Source organism: Lolium rigidum, chromosome 2 (genome assembly GCF_022539505.1).
Source record: "Lolium rigidum isolate FL_2022 chromosome 2, APGP_CSIRO_Lrig_0.1, whole genome shotgun sequence".
Classification (NCBI taxonomy): Eukaryota; Viridiplantae; Streptophyta; class Magnoliopsida; order Poales; family Poaceae; genus Lolium; species Lolium rigidum.
The window spans coordinates 94,236,558-94,260,620 of NC_061509.1; the positions used below are offsets into that span (position 1 = coordinate 94,236,558).

The window sequence follows — 24,063 nt, forward strand, 5'->3', positions numbered from 1 at the left end:
CCCGGAGGAGGCGGCGGCGCAGCAGCGGGTGATCGTCGAGTCGCAGAAGAAGTTGCATGACGACAACCGTGCCTACGAGGAGGATAACGATGCGCGGGTTCGCCGTGTGGTCGAACTCTCCCTCCAGCAGGAGTAGCTGCGAAGGGAAGGCGACGACGCGGCGAACGAGCAGCGGCGTCTGGTCGTCACGCGCCGTAGGGAGAGGTGGCGCGCGGCGCATGAGCAATGGCAGAGGAGATGCGACGACGGGACGGGGCTGTCGAATGCACCGCCGGGTGGCAAGTAGGCGAGGGTTAGATGATCTAGCCATTTTTATTCAAACTTGTAAAATATAACCAAATTTGAATGAAAGTTTTTTTCTTTTATTTTCGTACATCTTTATTGATTTGGGGTCTCTAAATGAAAGACGCGACTAGGCAACGACGCGCCACAAACGCAGCAAAAAACAACAATATGCCCAAACGCTCGATCTGACACGATCTGGGAGCCGCTTTGGCAACGCGAATAAAAATGCTCTAACCCCACGCCACCACCGGCCTCCACGACGCTTTTGCCATGAACTCCCCGGCGCGGTGGCCCTGGTCTCCCCTGCCTCGACCGAGCGGCGCCAACCAACCTCCATCGATGCCACACACACATGTTGCCATCCCGATGACACATCAGCTATACGCTAGCCATTCGTATGTAGGACCGTATGCGGACATCGGGAGCAACTTCAGGACTGTGTTGAGGAATATCCTCAGTTCCAGGACTGTTTTGGACATCACCGTTAAGTTTGAGGACCGTTGATGCATTTCACTCGAAATCTCGTGACAGTCAGCGTGTGATTTGTTGCTCGCGAAGTGTTTTCCCGTATCTCCTGGGTAAGTTTTGTATGTTCGGTTATTCACGGACAAAAAGATGCCCTGTACAACGCGCTTCTTAAAGCAGCTTAGGTGCACACAAAAGTTAGCTCGCGAGGCACACTTGGTTTCACCATTTCTCTGCGTCCACGCCCTAGCGAGCCTAACGTGGGAAAGATGTGCACGCATCGGGAAGAGCATGAGACGCCGCGATGCATCAATAAAGCGCGTCATAAATCCCCTCACTGCGGCACCACCCACTCTCCCTCCTCACTCTCCGTCGTTCTCACACGCCCTCTCATCTCCCTTCTCTCTCCTCTCGCCACCGGCGGTTGTATTGCCGTCGGTAGATCCCAGACCACCGCGACCGCGACGGAAGAACGGGCAATCGAAGCCTTCATCGAGCAAGCCTGCATCGACATCGGCACGGACGCGTTTTTCTCCGGTTCAAGCTGCTCGTCAAGGACATCAATAGCGGTAAGCCTTGAATCCAAGGTCATTGGCTTCAACGTGCGTAGATCTGTGGTACTGCAAGGAATTTTGGCTGCTTGTTTAGTGCATGCACGGTAGATCTATTGAGTTTGTGGATGGTTTATTTTGCATGTTCTTCTTGTTATACCATGAATGGGCTTGAAATAGGAAGATCTCCACGGCCAGATCTATTGTGCAGTAGGGTTCTTCTTCACTTCTCTCAGGCTCCAATGGTCAGAGATGAGGGAGTCAAGGAGCACCGCCATCTCCTCTAATAAGGTCGAATCCTTTGGTCATTTTTTGGTGTGTTGTTGTTGTTGTTGTCTCTTGAAGCTTCCTCCGGTCGACCTCGGTGACAAGGGGAAGGAGCGGCTCGACACATCGGCAAGTGCATCGATCATATGGTGGGAATTTCTCGTGCTGCAGCTTGGAGTGTTCTACATGGCGGCGATGTTCGCTGCCGTGATCCTTGTCCGAATAGGCGGCCCCTCCAGACGCCGGTGTGTCGGTGTTACCTCAACCTCCTCTGTGGAGGCTCTTCATGGAGGTTCTCGTCGGATTCCAACACCTTCTCATCACCAAGTGGTGTCTCCCCGGTGGTGTAAAGGTGGCCGGCGGTGGAGTCTCAACCCCGGCGGAGAGGACCCAACATTAGATCGTGTTTTTCCCTTTGGTTTTAAGGTCTTTTGTGTAAGTTTCCAGGGCTATGATCTATTTCCATTCTTTCAATGTCATGGATGTAAATTGTACCCACCAACGATAAGTTAATGCAGCCTTGGGGGCATGGACGGGATACACCTGGGCAAAACTCGGGCAGGGCCGGGCTTCGGGCCAAGCCCGAAAAAGCCCGAACGTAAAATGCCAAGCTCGAGCCCGGCCCGGCCCGACCGTCGGGCCTATAAATTAAGCCCGAACCCGGCCCGAACAGGCAAAAAGCCCGACCCGGCCCGAGAAGCCCGGCCCGAACCTGCCTAAAGTGCAAAAACTGCAAGCCCGAGCCCGGCCCGGCCCGACGTTCGGGCTCAAAATACAAGCCCGAACCCGGCCCGAAGTGCAAGCCCGACCCGGCCCGGCCCGGAATTTTCGGGTCGGGCTGCCCATGCCCAGCTGTAGACGGGAGCTGCATGCCTGGTAGTGGTGTCAGTTGACACCAATGAAATATGAATATCCTTCACTAATTTTGAACTAATTATTCCTTATCAGCAAGGATGGCACCTATGCTACAAAGGCTGATATCATCACACTATTTTTCTAGCTTCGTCCGTGCTTGGGGGTCCTTTGAGGGAACTGCTATACGCCGACCTGGTCGGCGCGTGCGGGGTGCCGCACACCCCCAGCGACCAGGTCGGGTAGTTTGGGTCGCGGCCCATTAGCTCAGGTACTTTTTTTTCTTCTTTTTTTCTTCTTCTCTTTCTTCTGTTTTTTTCTGTTATTAATATTTTTCTGTTTCAAAATCTAACATTTTTTATGAAATTATTTTTCAAGTTTTTTTTTCAAAATATGAACATTTTTAAATTCAACAGTTTTAAAATTTGAACGATTTTATTTTGAATATTTTTCAAAAAATTATATTTTTCAAAATTTGAACATTTTTCACGTTTGAACGGTTTTTAAATTTGAACATTTTTCATGTTTAAACAATTTTCAAGTTTGAACGATTTTTAAATTGAACAGTTTTTAAATTTAAACATTTTTCATGTTTGAACGATTTTTAGATTTGAACGGTTTTCAGATTTTAAACGGTTTTTTATTTGAACATTTTTTAATTTAATTTTTTAAATATTTTCTATTTTTCGAATCTGAAAAATAAAAGTAAAAAAAAGGAAACAGAAAAAACGAAAACAGAAAACAGAAAAAAGAAAACAGGAAAAAAAGAAACAGAAAATAAGAAACAAAAAAAGAAAAGAAAAATCGAAAAAGGAGGCAGCCGCACCTAACTGGGCCGGCCCGTACCGCGTGCGGGGTGTGCCGTCCTTTGAGGCTCCAATTCCAGTTAAAAAAATGAGTATACTCCATGGCCTGCGGGCCTGCGGCATATACCCTTACAAAAATGTACCGTGGCATGGGCTCGTAATTTTCTGAATTATTAAGCCCAAACCTTTTTTTGGTAGGCGGGTGGATTAAGACGAATTCTTTACTCCAGGTTAAAAAAATGTCTGCATTCAAGACGGGCTAAACAAAGCGTGGTGAAATTGTGAAAATCTTCCATTTATCACGGAAAATCACCTCGACGTACTGCTACTACTACAAACGTGCTAAAAAAAAAGTGCGGTGGTAGTAAATCGCTCGCATTAAAACCCTGCTAAACAAACGTGCGGTAGAAAATCTTTAATCCGGAGAAGTAATCTGCCTCCTCGCGAAGAAAACAGGCTACTAGTACTACTACAACACGTTCACGTGGAAATATTTACTTTGGTACTCGGCTCCGCGAATATGGAGTACTGCAGTAATTCGCCTCCGCGAATATCACCCCCCCATTAAAAACCCTGCTAAACAATGCCCGGCCGGCTGGAAATCTTTGGTTAGTAGATCATTTTCAGGCAGGAAATCTTTGATTAAATCAGCACAGTAATTAGCCTCCACGCAAATCACCGTATTAAAAGGCAGGCTAAACAGAATATTTGGTACTAGTAGACAAAATATTTGGCAGAGGTCGTTCATAAAATGGAAACGATTAAACGGTACTAATCCGGCCGCACAAGCCGGACAAGACAACGGGTTGGTAAAAAAAAAACTCAAAGGCGCACCCGGGCGAGTACTAACGGTTCAGCTTTTTGCGCGAGGTCGCGGGCGAACCGAAACTGAACCGCGAAACCCGGCCAGCCGCGCGCGAGTCTATGAGTTTCGTCGTTCCTGAAATGTGGCGCCTTCCAAATGCGTTACGGCTTGTGTGTGTGTTCAACTCCACTAGCTAGCGACCTAGCGTCACGTAAAGTCTGAGAGATGTCCGCACGGTTTGGAGTACTTTGGATACCAGACTCGGGATCCTATGGACTCTGGGCTGCAACACGCTTACATCACAGCTGAAGCATGAATGGCTTGCAGAGACCGGGAAAATGTATGCTCACTTTCAGTGGAGGAGTAGTCACTTTGCAAGACAATGCATAAGTCACTCAGAACCATACACCCCATGCACTAAACCTCGATGCCATTTTAACTTCGATGCTGCTACTGAGCTCACTTTATATTCATTTTAACTTCGACGATGCTACTGAGCTCACTTTATATTCATGTATATATGGGTTCTCCTATTATTTATTTTTCTGAAGCACGAGCCAAAAGCTCTGCACGTTTCATCGATTGACAAGAAGATAACTGTCTGGTACGACAAGGGCCCAAGCCCACTCTTGTCGGCGCCACAATGAACACACCAACAAATGACAACCGTACAAACCCAAATCAAGGGGAGAGAAGAAAGCATGACTGTTATAGGAGCAACGGAAGACCCCGGGACTATTCCATAAAGGTGGAGAAGCAAGCACTCCAAATGAATCTGCGCCAATTGCTTCACGTGGCACACTAACGACCCACATCGAATTCCACCTGATCATCGTCCACACGGAAACAATGCCAAATGCATGAAAGTTGTGAAACACTTGGGCCCGCCATCTCGGCTATGTTATGCCTACACCGACCCGACAACCCCGCCACCAAGTAGCACAGGTTTTCCACCCAAAGCAAGCCCAACCGCCGACTTGGCTCATAGACTCGCTTTCCGCGTAGCTTCAAGAGGTCGTTGCCTCTGCGTATAAATGTCAACCGCCTGGGTTTCCTGCCCCGATATCCATCACCCACGGTCACAAGAGAATACACATGTGCCGCCGACCCTCCAAGATGACGCCTCCAAGGAGGTAGAACGTGGACGCCCTGCGGTTAGGAAACTATGAAGCATAACCTAACCCAACTGATATGCATGGTTGCAACTAGTAACTCCTCCACTATACAAATGTGCAAGAGACTTACATTATATTCACGTAATTAGGCCCTACATTCAGCCGTGCTACAAACCCTCCTAGCACGGGTCCTGCATTCGCCTGTGGGATGTGGATTAAGGAACCATGCCCCAAATATAGCCCAAAAAATACTTGATTAAGTCCATTTTAATCCATCAATCTGCTCCCATTTCCACTATCATAAGTAGGCCTCCTTTCCACCACAATTGCTATTTTAAGATTTGAAGTAAGCTTGCCTTGGTGATTGTCCATAGATGATGATAGATATATCTGATCTTTGTCTCTTAATGATATATTGCTTCTTTTTTCATTGATACATTTGACAATAATAGAAATAATCTCGGACACCAGTCTTAATCAATATCGTGTGCATGTGCACATGCAAATTCGACGGCCAGGAAACCGTGAAGCATATCCTAAGCCAAGTGATATGCGTGGTTGCAAGTAGTAACAACTCCATTATACAAATGTGCACGGGACTTACATTCTAACTACATAATTAGATGGTTACAAACACAACAAAGATGAACTCCAGATAGCATAACATTCCATTTAAATAGCAATGTCTCACATGACAATTTTCATCAACATCACGCACATGTGTACCGTACAATAAGATTGCTATTAGGAAACATGCACTAAATCAAGCCCTATGTCAGATTCAGTTCATTCCGTCCTATCACAGATTCCTCTAAACGTTGGTTTTAGAAGAATTCTTACACCAGCCAAATGGGTTATGTGGCTACATCTATGTTAACGCCTTATGGAGGTGAACCTATTTGACGAAGCTGATAGCTTTGTATGGAAATTAAATGCATCTAGTGTATTTACAGTAAAATTCATGTATGAAGATTTAATGAATGTTCATAGTGATTTCCCAACCAAATACTTATGGAAGCTGAAAATTCCCCTAAAGATAAAAATCTTCATGTGATTCCTCAATAAAAATGTATTATTGACGAAAGATAACTTAGAAAAGAGAAGATGGGTGCAAAAAAATGTTGTTTTTGTGACGCTGAAGAAACAAATGAACATCTTTTTCTCTCATGTCCTTTTGCAAAAATCGCGTGGCGCATTATTTACGTTACCTACAATATTCCCCCACCCACCAATATCAAAAATATGTTTGGGAATTGGTTGAATGGGATCGATAAGAAAACTAAAGATAGATTACGCATTGGAGTTTCTGCTTTATGTTGGTCAATATAGAATTGTAGGAACAACATTATTTTTAACAAAGCTGGAGTTCCAAAAAATTTGCAGGTTATTCGTATGGCTACACATTGGATCTAGCTATGGGCTTTCCTGCTCCCGGTGGATCAACGGGAACTTATGGATACTGGGTGCAGATGGCTGCTGACGGTCGCACAGGATTTATACAGCCGGGCTGGATGGCGGCATACTAGTAGATTGGCATATCTCTAGTTGCATACTAGTAGATTGGCATATCTCTAGTTGCAATATGCTGCTTTTCTTTAGATGGTTGATTTTCGTATCTACCTTATGTGATCCATAAATTATAATAAATTGGTACTCAGAACTTTTTCATAAAAACTAGGTTGTGTGCATCTTTCGATGCAGAGAGTGGGATCCCCATTTCGAAAAAACTAAATCAAGCCCAATGTACTTACTAGACAATTGCATTCAAGAATTTAGGGGCCAATATTAATCCAAATATATACACTATCATGACCACTGTAGTAGCGAGCCCCATTGAAAAATTGTAGCAACCATCTTTCTGCGTGCGTATTAAGCTAGAATTTGTGATTTTCCAAACAAAGTTAGGATCAAAGGATCTCGATTACATAGTGTGATTTTGTGATTACACTGTCTATATTAATTTTCCTAATAGATGATTATTGTTGGCCGAATCTACATTTTATACTCACATTTATGATTTTATAGTGTGTGATCTTACAATAGAGTGGTAACCAAATTAAGAATCGGCATTTTTACATCCTTTAGTATGATATACCCATAATTATGAGGTTGTATCATAATTTCATGAAATCCATCTAAAATGGAAATAATCGCATATACTGATTTTCATCTACTCCTCTTGTGCAAGTGCACCACTCACAACAAAGTTAGTCAACACGATAGTCATAACAGTTACAAATTGGATTATTCCGATCACATGGATGAGCCCAATTTCCCTACATTCATATATGTGTCTTGCAACTATGACTACTAAGCCCACCAAGGACCAACTAAACGCCAAGGAAAAAATCTCAAGAGGGGCCCGTGAATCTCCGGGCCACATGCTCTTTTTGGGATTTCCTTGGATTGTGCCGCTAAAGATTAGAACCGGCCCACTATGATTACTAACTTCAGTAGCGTACTGAGTTGACAATAGTGATTGGATAGATGAAGATATGTGGTATTTGTATCAAGAGGAAAAATCTACTATTTTGATATGGCAATAACACATAAAAATAGTAGTAATCCTCGAAATCAGTTGTCTTCATTATCATGCACACATGAAAACAGAAAATAGAAGTTCCATAGTCATGACCCAAATACATAATTGCTTCTATTAACTCCAAATTTATGTGAGCCTCCACGATAACTTGTATAATCGCATCAACCAAAATCTTGCATTACAAACATATGAAGGATGTGTCCAACACAACCCTTAATAGTTTGTCAACGCACATTATCAAACCCATGAGAACATATATGTTCTTAGTTTATGCAACCATTTGAAGTAAATACCCATAACTCGGTGATGCCAATAATCATTCACATTTTACGTACGCGTACCACATAATCATGCAGGTTAAGGAACTATGTCCAATATCAATCCTCCTTCATCTAGATAGCACTAATCTTAGATATGTATCCACCAATATAGGATAGCATTGGCAGTACGACGGTCGTCCCTACCTATGGCCACATTGACCAGCTTTACTAGCGGATAGCTCACATTCGTGATCGACCAAATCAATTGTAGTTATGATCTTATGTCATGAAGTTGCGGGTTTTCAGTCATTTAGTAATGAAACCTAGCCATTCAATTATCACTAATCTCGAATGTTAGTTTTCATCCACATCATGTGCATGTATATGGAAAATCCAATCAAGGTCAAACGTTAATTGTCAAATATTAATCCACCGATACCCTATTATTGGCATTACGCCATTTGTTACCACCTATGGACACATTTACTACCTTTACTAGTGAATAGCTGATACCAAACAAATAGCAATTGCAATCTTAACGCCATGTTGTCATAGACATATATGACATTTACCAATGAGAGCTCCCCCATCTAAACAGCAATGATCTTGAAAGCCAGTTGTCATTAACGTCAGATGCACATACATGAAAATTCCAATAAATTTCGCAAGACTATTTGTCTAGGGTCCAACAATATTCCACCAATATACAATAGCATGCCAAATTTACTAGCTTTATTAGCTAATAGTTGACATTGGTGATCTGCCAAGTCAATGGAAGTTGTGACCTTGTGGCATGCACTTTTTGTATATGCCATTCAGTAATGAAAATGTTATTCACTAATAAGAGCCCTTCCATATCAATATAAATAATCTCAAATATCAGTTCTCAACCTTATCAGGTGCACACACGTGAAAAATTCAAATAAATATAACAAGATTGTTGTGTTTAGGATCCAACATTAATCCACCAATATATGCTAGCATTGGCTACATCATTTGTCCCCACTTATCACCAAATTTACTAGATTTATTAGCGCATAGCTGACATTGGTGACTGATACGTCTCCGACGTATCGATAATTTCTTATGTTCCATGCCACATTATTGATGATATCTACATGTTTTATACACATTATATGTCGTATTTATGCATTTTCCGGCACTAACCTATTAACGAGATGCCGAAGAGCCGATTGTCTGTTTTTCGCTGTTTTTGGTTTCAGAAATCCTAGTAAAGAAATATTCTCGGAATTGGACGAAATCAACGCCCAGGGTCCTATTTTTGCACGAAGCTTCCAGAAGACCGAGGGGGAAAGGAAATGGGGCCACGAGGCGCCGACACACTAGGGCGGCGCGGCCTGGCCCTTGGCCGCGCCGGCCTGGCGTGTGGGGCCCTCGTGTGGCCCCCCGCGTTGCCCTTCCGCCTACTTAAAGCCTTCGTCGCGAAACCCCCGCATGCGAGAGCCACGATACGGAAAACCTTCCGGAGACGCCGCCGCCGCCAATCCCATCTCGGGGGATTACGGAGTTCGCCTCCGGCACCCTGCCGGAGAGGGGAATCATCTCCCGGAGGACTCTTCACCGCCATGGTCGCCTCCGGAGTGATGAGTGAGTAGTTCACCCCTGGACTATGGGTCCATAGCAGGTAGCTAGATGGTTGTCTTCTCCTCATGTGCTTCATTGTCGGATCTTGTGAGCTGCCTAACATGATCAAGATCATCTATCCGTAATTCTATATGTTGTGTTTGTCGGGATCCGATGGATAGAGAATACTATGTTATGTTGATTATCAATCTATTACCTATGTGTTGTTTATGATCTTGCATGCTCTCCTTTATTAGTAGAGGCTCGGCCAAGTTTTTGCTCTTAACTCCAAGAGGGAGTATTTATGCTCGATAGTGGGTTCATGTCTCCGTGAATCTGGGGAGTGACAGAAACCTCTAAGGTTATGGATGTACTCGTTGCCACTAGGGATAAAACATTGATGCTATGTCCGAGGATGTAGTTATTGATTACATTACGCACCATACTTAATGCAATTGTCACGTTGTTTTGCAACTTAATACCGGAAGGGGTTCGGATGATAACCTCGAAGGTGGACTTTTTAGGCATAGATGCATGTTCGGATAGCGGTCTATGTACTTTGTCGTAATGCCCAATTAAATCTCACAATATTCATCATGTCATGTATGTGCATTGTTATGCCCTCTCTATTTGTCAATTGCCCGACTGTAATTTGTTCACCCAACATGCTATCTTATGGGAGAGACACCTCTAGTGAACTGTGGACCCCGGTCCATTCTTTTATCTCGAAATACAAATCTGTCTGCAATACTTGTTCTTTACCGTTCTCTGCAAACAATCATCATCTACACTATACATCTAATCCTTTGTTACGGCAAGCCGGTGAGATTGACAACCTCATCTGTTTCGTTGGGGCAAAGTACTTTGGTTGTGTTGTGCGGGTTCCACGTTGGCGCCGGAATCCCCGGTGTTGCGCCGCACTACATCCCGCCGCCATCAACCTTCAACGTGCTTCTTGGCTCCTCCTGGTTCGATAAACCTTGGTTTCTTTCTGAGGGAAAACTTGCTGCTGTGCGCATCATACCTTCCTCTTGGGGTTCCCAACGAACGTGTGAGTTACACGCCATCGGTGACCCTCTAAATCAATTGAATTTCCAATCTTGTGTCACACGGTTTTAGATTTATCCATCATTCAACAACAAGAACCCCCTCGTCGAAATCGTAGTAATCTCGAATGTTAGTTATCACCCTCATCACGTGCACGCACGTGGAAACTCTAATAAATTTAATTGTACCATTACGCTCATGTGTTTAGGGACCAATATTAATCCACCAATATGCGCTATCATTGGCTAAACGACAAATTGTCCCCGTGTGTGGCCACATTTAGTAGCTTTAATAATGGATAGACGACAATGAAGATCAGACAAATCAATTGCGATTATGATCTTATGGCATGCAATTATGTATTTATTCGTTATTCGGTAATGAAAACTCCCCCATCTAAATTGCAATATTCTCTATTGTCAGTTTCATTAGCATCACATGAAACATCATGTGCATGCACATGGAAAATCCATGATCATACCACCGCAACATGTACTTAATCCAAGCATAATGTATGCTTGTAACATGTATGTCACGCTCCATCATGCAAGCATTCGTCTAATATTTGTCTATCATTATGAAAATGTTATTCACTAATGAGATCTCTCCCATACAAACATAAATAATCTTGAATATGAGTTCTCATCCTTATCAGGTGTAGGATAAATGTACAATATTGTTGTGTCTAGGGTCCAACATTTATCAACAAATATACGCTAGCTTTGTCCCCACTTGTGGCTAAATTTACTAGATTCATTAGCGCATAGATGACATTGGTGACCCTCTAAATCAATTGAAATTCCAATCTCGTGTCACATGGGGTTTTGGATTTATCCATCATTCAACAATGAGAACTCCCTCGTCGAAATCGTAGTAATCTCAAATGTTAGTTATCAACCTCATCAGGTGCATGCACGTGGAAACTCTAATAGATTTAATTATACCGTTACACTCATGTGTTTAGGGACCAATATTAATCCACCAATATGCACTATATTGGCTAAACGACAAACTGTTCTCACGTGTTGCCACATTTAGTAGCTTCAATAATGGATAGACGACAATGGAGATCAGACAAATCAATTGCGGTTATGATTTTACGTCATGCGATTATGTATTTATTCGTCTTTCGGTAATGAGAACTCCACCATCTAAATAGCATTATTCTCTAATGTCAGTTTCATTAGCATCACGTGAAATATAATGTGCACGCACATATAAACTCCATGGTCACACCACCAAAACATGTACTTAATCCAACGCAAATGTATGGTTGTAACACGTGTGTCACGCTCCGTCATGCAAGCATTCATCCAATATTTGTCTATCATTATGAAAATGTTATTCGGTAATGAGATCTCTGCCATCTAAATAGCAATAGTCTCAAACATCAGTTCTCAGCGTCATCAAGTGCACGCACGTGGAAACTCCAATAAATATTACAAAATTATTGTGTTTAGGGTTCAACATTAATCCACCAATATATGCTAGCATTGCCTATGCCATCCGTCCCCCACCTGTCACCAAATTTACTAGCTTTGTTGGCGCATAGCTAACATTGGTGACCATCTAAATCAATTGAACTTTCAATCTCATGTCACAGATTTATCTGTCATTCAACACCGAGAACTCCTTCATCTAAATCGCAATAGTATCAAATGTTAGTTTTTAGGCTCACTAGGTGCACACACGTGGAGACTCCAATTAATTTAATTATAGTCACGCTCATGTGTTTAGGGACCAATATTAATCCACCAATATGCGTTATCATTGGCTACACGATAACTTGTCCTCACGTGTGGCCACATTTAATAGCTCTACTAAAGGGTACATGATACTGGAGATCGAACAAATAAATTGCGGTCATGATCTTACGTCATGCACTAATGTATTTGTTCTTCTTTCGGCAATGAGAACTCCCCCATTCAAATAGATTTTTTTCTAATGCCAGTTTCATTAACATCATGTGCACGCACATGGAAACTCCATGATCACACCACCGCAACATGTACTTAATCCAATCACAGCGTATGGTTGCAACACTTGTGTAACACTCTCATGTAAGAATCTGTCCAAGATTTGCATTTCTTACAGTAATGAAAATACTATTGAGTAACAAAACTCTCTCATCTAAATAGCAAGAATCTGTAATGTCAGTTCCGAGCCCTATCAGGTGCACACACGTGGAAACTCCAATAAATAGAACATGATTTTTATGTTCAGGGTTCAACAATAGTCGGCGAATATACGACTAGCATTGGCTACAACAATTGTCTCCACCTATCGCCAAATTTACTAGCTTTATTGGCGCATAGTTGACATTGGTGACCATCTAAATCAACAGAAGTTCCAATATAGGGTCACACAGTTTTGGACTTATCCGTTATATATTCAACAACGAGAACTCCTTCATCTAAATCGCAGTAATATCGAATGTTAGCTACCAACCTCATCAGATGCACGCACGTGGAAACTCCAATAAATTTAATTAGACCGTACGGTCACATGTTTAGGGATCAATATTAATCCACATATACGAGCTATAATTGGCTACACGACAATTGTCCCCAACGCATGGCCACATTTACTAGCTTTACTAACGGATAGCCGACGGTGGAGATCGAACAAATCAATTGCAGTTATGATCTTACGTCACGTGCTTTTGTATTTATTCGTCTTTTTAGTAATGAGGAATCCCCGTTTAAATAGGAATAATCTCTAACGCAAGTTTTCACCAACATCATGTGCACGTACATGGAAACTTCACGATTACACCGCCGGAACATGCACTTAATTCAATCGCAACGTATGGCTGTAGCACACGTGTAATGCTCCGTCATGCAAGCGTGTGGTAAAGGTAATATAAATCCTTCAAACTAACTAGGCGGCTAAAAGCATAGTCATGATGCTCCCAATGAATCCTCGTCGACCCACCAACACGTTATTCCAATATTGTGTCACGCGGTTTTGGATCTATCTGTCATTCAACAATGAGAACTCCTTCATCTAAATTGAAGTAATCTTGAATGTCAGTTATCGGCCTTATCAGGTTCACGCACGTGGAAACTCCAATAAATTTAATTAGACCATATCAGTCACATGTTTAGGGGCCAATACTAATCCACCAATTTGAGCTATAATTGGCTACAGACGGTTGTCCCCAACACGTGGCCACATTTACTAGCTTTTTTAACTAATAACCGACGGTGGAGGTCGGACAAATACACGACAGTTGTCCCAGCGTGTGGCCACATTTGCTTTTCTAACGAATAACCGACGGTGGAGATCGGACAAATACACGACAGTTGTCCCCAACGCGTGGCCACATTGACTAGCTTTTCTAACGAATAACCGACGGTGGAGATCGGACAAATCAATTGCAGTTATGATCTTGCATCACGTGCTTTGTATTTATTCGCCTTTTGGTAACGAGAACTCCCCCATCTAAATAGGAATAATCTCTAACGCCAGTTTCAGCGACATCACGTGCACGTACATGGAAACTTCACAATTACACCACCGCAACATGTACTTAATTCAACCGCAACGTATGGCTGTAGCGCACGTGTAACGCTCCGTCATGCAACCGTGTGGTCATGGTAATATAAATCCTTCAAACTAACTAGGCGGTCAAAAGCACAATCATGATGCTCCCAATGAATCCTCGTCGACCCACCAACACGTTATTCCAATATTGTGTCACGCGGTTTTGGATCTATCTGTCATTCAACAATGATAACTCCTTTATCTAAATTGAAGTGATCTCGAATGTCAGTTATCGGCCTCATCAGGTTCACGCACGTGGAAACTCCAATAAATTTAATTAGACCATTACAGTCACATGTTTAGGGGCCAATGCTAATCCACCAATATGAGCTATAATTGGCTACACGACAGTAGTCCCCAACGCGTGGCCACATTTACCAGCTTTTCTAACGAATAACCGACGGTGGAGACCGGACAAATCAATTGCAGTTATGATCTCACGTCGCGTGCTTTTGTATTTATTTGTCTTTCGGTTATGAGAACTCCCTCGTATAAATAGGAACAATCTCTAGCGTCAGCTTTCAACGACATCACGTGCACGCACGTGGAAACTTGACGATTACACCACCGCAACATGTACTTACTTCAACCGCAGCGTATGGCTGCTACACACGTGTAATGCTCCGGCATGCAACCGTGTGGTAAAGGTAATATAAAATCATTCAAACTAACTAGGTGGTTAAAAACATAGTCAAGAGGCTCCCAATGAGTCCTCGTTGACCCACCGACACATGTTCTTTGCACCGTTGTTACGGCTTATACGGCCGTAGCCATTTTCGTTAGAAACATACATACCACACATGTAGTACATCACACAATCCAAACAATTCAGTTAGACAATCTACTGTATATATGATAGTACAATATTTCGTCTACATTGTCACATAAAAGTGTGCACCACGGCAACTCCATGGCTAAACCGGTGCTACAAACCCAACCAAACCGTGATCCAAAAAAACCAACCCAGCAGGAACATTTGCGACCCCGGTCCGGTTGTCCATTTCCATGCTATCGTTGACACTCTGACCAGCCCGTACCAAAATGTAATCATACCGTATCACGTCCGAACCCATCCATCGCTCAGCCGGTTTGACCACTGGTACCGCGACTGACAGCCATGGCCCACCAAATATCCCGGCGACCGCGCGGGGCGATCCGCGATGGATCGATCGATCGATCGGCTGTCTGGAATTTACTGTGGCACACGCCGGGCCAGGCCACCTTCCATTCTTTGGAAGCCAATTATTACCGCCCTCCGCCGAGCAAGATACCGTTCCTGCCCCTGGCCCCCTTCGCCTGGATACGCCACCACCCGCGGGGGCAGGGACGTAAAAGCGCCGCTGCCGGCGGTGTATTTAAGCGGGCCGTCACCTCTGCGCATAGTCGTCGACCCTACAGCAAACACCTCGCCAGCAAAGTCGCCACCCCCTGCTCGCTGTGTAAGAGAATGATGCTCGGGGGAGGCAGCGGTGGCATGGGCGCGCCGTCGAGGGTGCCGACGTGGAGGGAGCGCGAGAACAACCGCCGCCGCGAGCGCCGCCGCCGCGCCATCGCCGCCAAGATCTTCTCCGGCCTGCGCTCCCAGGGCAACTACACCCTCCCCAAGCACTGCGACAACAACGAGGTGCTCAAGGCGCTCGCCGACGAGGCGGGCTGGACCGTCGAGCCCGACGGCACCACCTACCGCAAGGTATCGTATCGGATCACACTCCCTTCTTCTCTCCTACCTGTTTCGTTCCACAGCGCCGTTGTTTTGCTTTTGTTTGGAAATTCGCGTTACGTTCTTGATTGAGCCCAGCCGAAGGTACATTGTTCCTGAATTGCGAGGAACCATTAATCCCGTCCCATGCGGCGGAGAATCCATTCTTCCTCGGCTGAGCTTGAGCGTCCGATTAGTTCTTCCGAATTGAGTGATTTATCTTGGATTTCTTTTCTTTTCTTTTTGGGAATGGATTTATCCGTGAATTTGATCTCTCCTTGACAGAGAGAGTTCCATCTGCATGCAGCCACTAGCTACAAGCCCGGCTTTATTTTCCTTCCAAAAACTATCGTTATCAACTTTTGGCTTTTGGTAAGGAGGTGATGTGTGTCTGGTGTGGACGACTATATGGATCGAGATACCGAGGCGCGTGCTAGCTCGTCGTCACACCCAGGCCCCTCACACCTGAAGCTGCTCTCTTTCCCGTTCCGTTATCAATTGGAGATTGGGACAAGCCAAAGATGAGTCACACGCTTAGCATTACATAGCTCCCGTTTCCATAGAAAAGCCACTGGATTGCACAGCTAATGCTTACTTATTTGTTTGCTTGCTTCCACTTTTTGCGTGACGAGGAGCTTGTTCTTACTCCAGAGAACGCCAAGAGGGACTTCTTCCGTTATCCTTCTTGATTTCAGTTTCTTTCTTCGCGTGCCTTTTTAGGCAACCAAGGATGCAATGTGCTACCACTAAAGCTCGTCGCTTTCTTTCCTTTTTTTTGTTTCTTGGTTGGCATCTTTGTTATGCATGCATGGGAGATCTATTTGCTGTCCAAAAACGTCGTCCTGATTTATCACCAATTCTTGGTTATCTCCCCACTATAGGGAAATTAATGAACATTATTAATAGTGGGTCTTATTATAGATGATAACGAAGTACTAGCTCAGTTCAGTTTGTGTTGTCGTATTCCTTACTTTTGTAAGATAGAGATGTGTGGCTTCTGTACTTTTTTTTGCACACACTAACTAGAATTAAGGTGGCAAGACAAACTTGGCAGGACACGTCCTCTTCGTGTTTTTGCCAAAGTTTGCATCTTTCCATGCACATTGGCCCTGTTTTTGTCTAGACTAGAGATACTTCGACTTTCCTAGGCAGTAGTCCTCCCAATCTCGCGGTGCCATGCTCTAGCAGTAAGCAGTTCCTCTGCTAGCTAGGACATGTGAGAAAAAGGACAGGTAAAGAGCAAATAATGGGGACAAAAGCTAGTGGCATGGTCATCGGCAGGTAGATATGGCCATGACCGAATATTTCCATCAAAGGAAGCCAAGGCTGTCAAAGAAGGTTTCGATTTCAGAAAACCGCTTTGCGATACAAAATGACCAAGCATCTTCTTCTTTCTTTGTTTGCGTTGTAGCAATCAGCTTTGGAAAGCAAGTATTTTTCTGCATTTTCAAGGCTGATGACGCAGAGTGTGTTAACATTTGCCTTTACTGAAGTAGTATGTCACTGCCAGCATCTGGCAATTACTGTGAATCTGTGATGGCTCTACTTTAGAAGGCATTAAATGGAGATAAAAAACTGAATCTTCCTCCTCACGTTTATGCATGTCTGGCCATAGTCTCTGGATTTCATTTAGATTTTGCATGGCTCTTATCACTGTATTTGCTCATGTTCCGTTCATTGTAGTTTTGCAATCGATTCGGATTTGATTATGTTATATCCCCGCAGGCCGCAGTTATGCATTTGTGTTTCAGCAATGTGTAACGTAATATTGTCACAACTTATTTGTTTCAGGGTTGCAAGCCTCTTCTAGCAGTGCGCACCGGACCGCCGACCCCGAGCCCGTGCTCATCGCAGCAGGTGAGCCCGCGGGCGTCCTTCCGCTCCAGCGGCTCCTCGCACATCACACTGGGCGGCGGCGGCGGCAGCGGCAGCGGCGGCTACTTTGGGGGCGTGGATGGCGGCTCCCTCGTCCCGTGGCTCAAGAACCTCTCCTCCAGCCCCAGCTTCGCGTCCTCCTCCAAGTACTCCTACTTCGACGGCGGCTCCATGAGCGCGCCGGTGGCCTCGCCGTCCGGCTCGCCGCCGCGCATGCCCCTGCCCCAGTTCAACACCGGCTGGGGGGTGTACCCGGTCCAGGCCGTGCCGCCACGCCGGTACGACTACTCCATGCCTAACTCCGCCAGGCCGTCAAGCCCCAGGGTCGCCCCTGACCCGAACTGGCTCTCCGGGTTCAGCATCTCGTCGACGGGGCCTTCGTCCCCGGCCTACAACCTCATTGCTCATCGTCCGAACCCCTTCGGAACCGCCACCGCGCCATCTACGAGGGTGCACACCCCGGCGCTGAGCGGGGCATGCTCACCCGAGGCCGAGGGCGACGGCCCGATGGGCTACAGCGCGGCGGAAGGCGCCTTCGAGTTCGGGAGCGACGAGGGGCTGCTGAACGCGTGGCATGGGGAACGCATCGAAGAGGAGCCCGACGAGGACGAGCTGGAGCTAAGGCTCACCCTCGGCCGCAAGAAGTACCGCGGCGCCGCCGCCGGCGCGGCAGACAACGCCTGAGTCCTATCGTCATCAGAGGAAGGAGAAAGAAAGAAAGAGATGGAAGCCATCACCAGGAATTTCATTTCCTCAGATTTTGCCGTGGCAGACTATATCCGTCCGTCGTCTGAACTTCAGTTACTTCGGTTTATCACCAACTATATCGTCGTCAAACTTTAGCCTTTTTTACAATTTTCTCTCTTTATTTATTTTCTATATAAGATATCGATACTATAAAACATGGCCTTAGGCCTGAGGGAAGGGAACCCCGTTGTGTTCCTGAATCGTGATCATCAGACAGTCAAATTATATTTATTATTATATAATCAGATATACATGTCGATTAATATGTTTGTTGTGTTTCCTGTGCCTGTGATTTGCTTTACATCCGTTTGTTTTTCTTCATTGTTCCTGCTCATGTGGTTCTTTTTACATCCATGTTAGAAGTACTAGGTTCTTTTTCAGAACAGTCTCCTCTGTTTTTTTCTAGGAAAATTAGCAATCTCCTCTTCAGTTTTTGTCAATTGTTAGTGTTAACTGTTAGTCTCATAGTCTGTTCCTTAGACACGTTGTATAACTGTGTTGTGGATTTTCTTGTGTAGAACTGAGCAGGAGTGATAAGTCAATTTTTCACTACAGAGTAAAAAGTCACTTGAAGGGCACAGTCACCGAAATACACATCAGACAGACACTGATTGAACACTGGCACACTACTGTATTTTTTCTGAGCTGGGCCTGGTTAGACTAGGATACGAGGAATGTGTAAGAGCACATTTTGCTACGACAGACAGAGATTCCTTACCTGCAGTTCAGGTGTGTACGGGCATGGCAGACATGCTGCGCATGCGTCACGCTTCAGTAATCATGTTAGATCTATTGTCACTTGACCCCAAATGCCTAATCCCGAGATGTTTGTTAGTAGAGCTGCTGAATGTACTGATCCTCATACCTACGACGAAGGTCCATGATGCAAATAATATGTGACGTGAGGATGCTAATCTGTAGATGGTTCGAATCCCTCTATGACTCTATCAGAGCATATCCAGTCGGAGCCCATGCTATCCAGAAGAATTGTCAGAACGGTCGTTTGGAAAACATCGCAATATGGTGACATGTTTGGGGGATGTTTATTTCCAGCCGCGTTCCCCAATCAGCACGTAAAAAATCGATGAAAATAATGTTTTTCGTTCAAATTTTGTTATATTTTATAAATTTGAATGAAAAATGAGTAAAGTTAAACAAAAGATAGCCTACTCTTCATCGCTCGGGCACGCAATAGTCCAGCCTTGTCGTCGTTCTTTCCTGGCGGTTGGTTCGCCCGCCGCCTCCTACACCGTGTTAGCCATGAACTACGCGTCGATGTCGGTGAACTCCTCCATCTCGCCCCCCTCCCCCATCCCCCGAGCTCAAGCTCGATCGGAGGCAACACAGGTTCTCCCGTCAGTGGGGGTTGAGGTGCCAGCATAACGCGTCCGTTGCGGTCTAGCATGGAGTAGGTCGTAGCATGATGGCGTGGCATTTTTGTGTGCGTGGAGAGAAGAGAATGTGCTATGGCGGCGACGATGGTGGTGATAGCGTTGGAAGGTTGGTTTTATAGGCGGGGTTGCAATGGAAGTGGCGGCGAAAAAGCGAGAAGCGGTGTACGAAAGGGCAGGAACGACATTAAAACTGAGGCGTGGAACGGCGGCGACACGTGGAGAAGACGGGACGTCTCGCCTGCCTCCACCTCGAAAACCATCGCTCCATTAAAGAAAAGTTGCGGTCTTGCATTTGAATCATTTACGCGACGGGCGGCCACACGCCCCGCCTCTTCATGTTAAGTCCGACGCCCCCACAACGACGACAGGCCAGGGGCGCTCTTGGATCACCTGCCTTAGCGTGAGCATCAGCACCTACCAGTCGTGGGCACCCACTCCCCTCCCCCGCACATTCTACATTTCTACTCTCCCTTAAGTGTCTGATGTAAAACCCTCTTTTTGGAACGCGAAAAGATTAACCATTCCAAGAAAAAGTAATGCCTACAAACTTTTTTTGCTTGATCCTTTATTTTCTGAAAACATATCGTTTCAACATCACCAAAGTTCATGTTCTGATATATACAGAGCAAATATTTTTAAAGAGAAGGCCTAAGCCCTGCGTTAAATTAATAACGCCCGACAGGACGGAAACTAGTACATCGACGCTTATAAGGACCTGCTGGGGTTACCAGCTCAACATTACGGCATTGGAGGACAACAGGAGATACAAAAAGAGGAACAAACAGCGCTAACTAGGAACTAGTAGAGATCTTGAGCCCAGCGAAGAGGCGAAGAATCCTGCTGAGAGGGCGCGGCACCGACACTGTCCAGACTAACAGACCTCCCAAGCAGAAACAGAGCACGCCCATGACCGAAGGAGCTTGGTTGACTTCATGATTCGAGGTTCTGAAGGAGGAGGGCTTGACTGCGACGCCTCCAAGGAGGAATACGGCGCCCAAGGGCGTTGATGTCGCCTGCACTGGCCAAGGCCTTGCCGATCTTCCGCCCTAGCCCAAACACCACCCCAAAGACGCAACCTTGACGCTTGTCCAATGACACACTGAGTCCACGGCTTGAAGAAGATATCATCGACGTCACCCATGGCAAGACGCCAAGCTAGACAACCACCCCTGGGTTTCTAGGTAGCCGACCGAACCGGGATAACCACCGTGTAACTGTAACTAGGAGACAGTGGCGGCGAGAAGCGCAAGGAGGGTGAGAGGGTGAGCCTAGAGTCGATCAAGATAGACTTCGCCCCGACCGAAGAAGCACACAAGTTTTGCAAGGAGGCGTGATCCAGCCACACGAAAGGAGGGACATTTGGTGGCGCCTCCAAGAAGATAAATGGCGTCAATGACGTCATCGTCACCCGCACCGGCCGTAGCCTTGCACGGCTTTCGCCGGTTTCCCGTCCCGTACCGCATAGCCGGCCAACGCCATGAGACCGTAGAAAGGAACCAGAAACTAGACACCGCCGGCAATACTTCAGGAGATAGGGAGACCCAATCCCAAGAGTCACCTACTCCAAGCTCATCGCCGGCACCGACCGCACCAATCAAGCAAGCAAGAGCTCCAAGATCGCGCGATGGCCTGTCCACTCCGCCTTAGTCCATCCCATCTCACAGATTGACCCGACAAACCTCGGATCTGGGGAAATATGGTTCATTTTCCGCGGAAATGGCCCAGCACCTCGTCAAGATCATGGCGAGGTGACAACGAGAGACATGTGCTACACACCACTACCTCCGCATCACCCGAGTGACCACGGCCGGTAACCGAGTCCACCCATGGAGCAGCGCCGTCGCCCGAGCCCACCCCTGGAGCCGAGCCCACTAGATTGCCCAGACCGCCGCCCGGCATCCAAGGCCACGCCGCCCCGCCGCCCTCACGGCCGGAGATGCGAGCCAAACACGGCCGTCGCGCGAGGCAACACCGAAGACCACCGCCCGGAGCCACCGTTCCGGCGCCCAAAAGCCCCCACCGAGTCTCCCCCAACAGCCACACCCGCACCTACCCCAACCACGGCAGATCTAGAGGAGCCGCCAGCCTGGAGAGACGTACCTGGACCGGGGCGACCGCGGGCGGCGACAGCAGCACCGACGAGCCATGCACGACGACCTCCCTCCCTGTGGCCGCGCAGAGGAGCCGAGGGTCGAGATCCGAGATCCCCGCCATCCCCTTCACCGGCACCGTGGTCTTCGACCGGCAGCGTCTCCGGGGACGGCGAGAGGCGAGGGAGGGTGGAGGGGGGCGGCGGCGGGGTGAGTTAGGGTTTCGCCCCCCGCGTCGCCTGGAGGAGACGATAGGCGCGGGGAGAAAAGTTTCCTTCCTATTTAGCAAATATTCATTGGATGGCATTATATTGGTTATCTGCCAATCATAATCACCCATAGCATGAGCCAGATCATGATATCTAGAAATTTCCGTCGATTCCTTTTTCAAGAATACTTCTAAGAAGGTGTATCAATCACATATAAGAAGAGTTCAAGACGGTGGGTATAACGTCCAACGGGCACCACGATACAACACAACGCCACACAAGCACCACGATACAAACGCAACACCACACGGTTAAAAACACTACCCGCTATAGCTAACTGGCGAGGACACGCCTTGCACCGCCACCCGCCAAGAATGGAGAGGATGCGATGCACTAAGCTTCTAGGCCGCATCACAGCCGAAGGATGGAACTTCAGGAGGCAGACTCCAACTCCAAGATGACCCAAGCCAACACAACCGTCCACCCATAAGCGCCTAAGGGTTGGCGAGTGAATGGCGGGACCGAACCAGACCGGAGGAGGCGATGACCAAGAAGCGCCGTCGACGGTGTACATAGTGCCCCGGAAGCCCCAGCTCTAGGCGGCGGCCAACAACGACTCCAGCAGGTGCACCGAGAGCCCCATGAACCACCTAGACGATGCCTCCGGGAAGGGGAACGACACAGCTGCGCCACCGCCGCTCGTTCCGATGACCGGAACTAGTGTTTCCCCTTGTAGTCGGGAAGGGGAAGCACAGATAGTGCCATGACGACGCCTCCAAGAAGGTGATGACGCCCTTGGGCGTTGCCGTCGTCAGCATCATGCAAGGATTTCTCCCAATCCTGCCATCGACCACAACTCCATCGAGCATGCGCAGAAAAGAGCCGCCTTAGCCTCACCGCGGACGAGAGGTGAGCCATGGCCATCAGCCGAGGGTGGGGATCCCTGCCCGCCTCCGGCTGGCCGCCCGCCGGCACCACAACGGTGCCCTGCAACCGACGCCAAGGCGCCACCGCGCTTGCCCACCACCAAAGCCCCAGATCTAGGCCGCACAAGCCCAGATGGGCTGAGCGGGGAAGGAGCACAACCATGGCAGCGAGGGCACCTCCACCGCAGTGAGGCCGCACCACCCCCTTAATTGACGCCATGGCGCGGTCACCGCCGAGCCCCGTAGTGCCTCGTTGCCGAACGTCACCAAAAACCACGCCGCTGCCGCTCGAGGAACAACCGCCACCACCACGCGAAGGAGAAGGCCCCCGCCGCCGCTATCACTGCCAGGGCTTCGCCCGGCAGGTCGTCTAGCGGCAGTGGAGGAGGAAGGGATACAAGGGGAGAGGGCTCGAGCGTCGGTGGCGGGGTCGGCCCCCCTGTGTCGCCCAAGGTGAGGCGACGCGGGGGTTGTTTGTAACTAGACCCCGATGAGGCCTCCCCTCCGTCGATTCCCCATTGGCACCTTTTCAAACATAACTTATGCATTCTAAAATAACTTTGAGTCTAACATCTTTTCCCTTTGCCATGAGACATTCTTTTTCGATTGACCTAACTTAATTATTTTATTCTTCTATTTAGAGTCCTCTAAAATAACTTTGAGTCTAACATCTTTTCCCTTTGCCATGAGGGATTTGTTTTCGATTGACTTAACTTAATTCTTTTATTCTTCTATTTAGAGTCCGAAATTGCAAGGTGCTATTCGAGAACAATTAGCACATTCAGATTTGCAAATTATTATGGTGAACTCCTTGGTTGAATGGAAGAATTAGAAGACTAGGGGTATAGTGGAAGGGGTATAGTGGAGATGAATGGAAACATAGAAAAAGATGAATAAGAATGGATGGTTTTTGTTTATTACCTGTTCTTCCTCTCGAATTGAGACCCATTGCTTAAACAATCTCAGGCAAACCCTCTCCCAATGGAAGTACAAATAGC

General features: G+C 46.7%; 1 protein-coding gene across 1 annotated transcript; it reads left to right on the plus strand.

Annotated features, from left to right (window-relative positions):
• The first annotated feature begins 15,572 nt into the window (after positions 1 to 15,572).
• On the plus strand, positions 15,573 to 18,383 carry LOC124689975 (protein BZR1 homolog 3-like). Its single transcript, XM_047223426.1, has 2 exons — positions 15,573 to 15,815; positions 17,616 to 18,383. Exons 1-2 carry the CDS (start codon positions 15,573 to 15,575, stop codon positions 18,381 to 18,383), a joined length of 1,011 nt encoding a protein of 336 aa, XP_047079382.1.
• The last annotated feature ends 5,680 nt before the right edge of the window (positions 18,384 to 24,063 follow it).

Excerpts from the sequence above, each read along its gene's own strand:
- LOC124689975 (XM_047223426.1), top strand. The coding sequence starts at position 15,573 with ATGATGCTCGGGGGAGGCAGCGGTGGCATGGGCGCGCCGTCGAGGGTG. Across the intron at positions 15,816-17,615 it reads ACGGCACCACCTACCGCAAG|GGTTGCAAGCCTCTTCTAGC; the intron begins GTATCGTATCGG and ends TATTTGTTTCAG.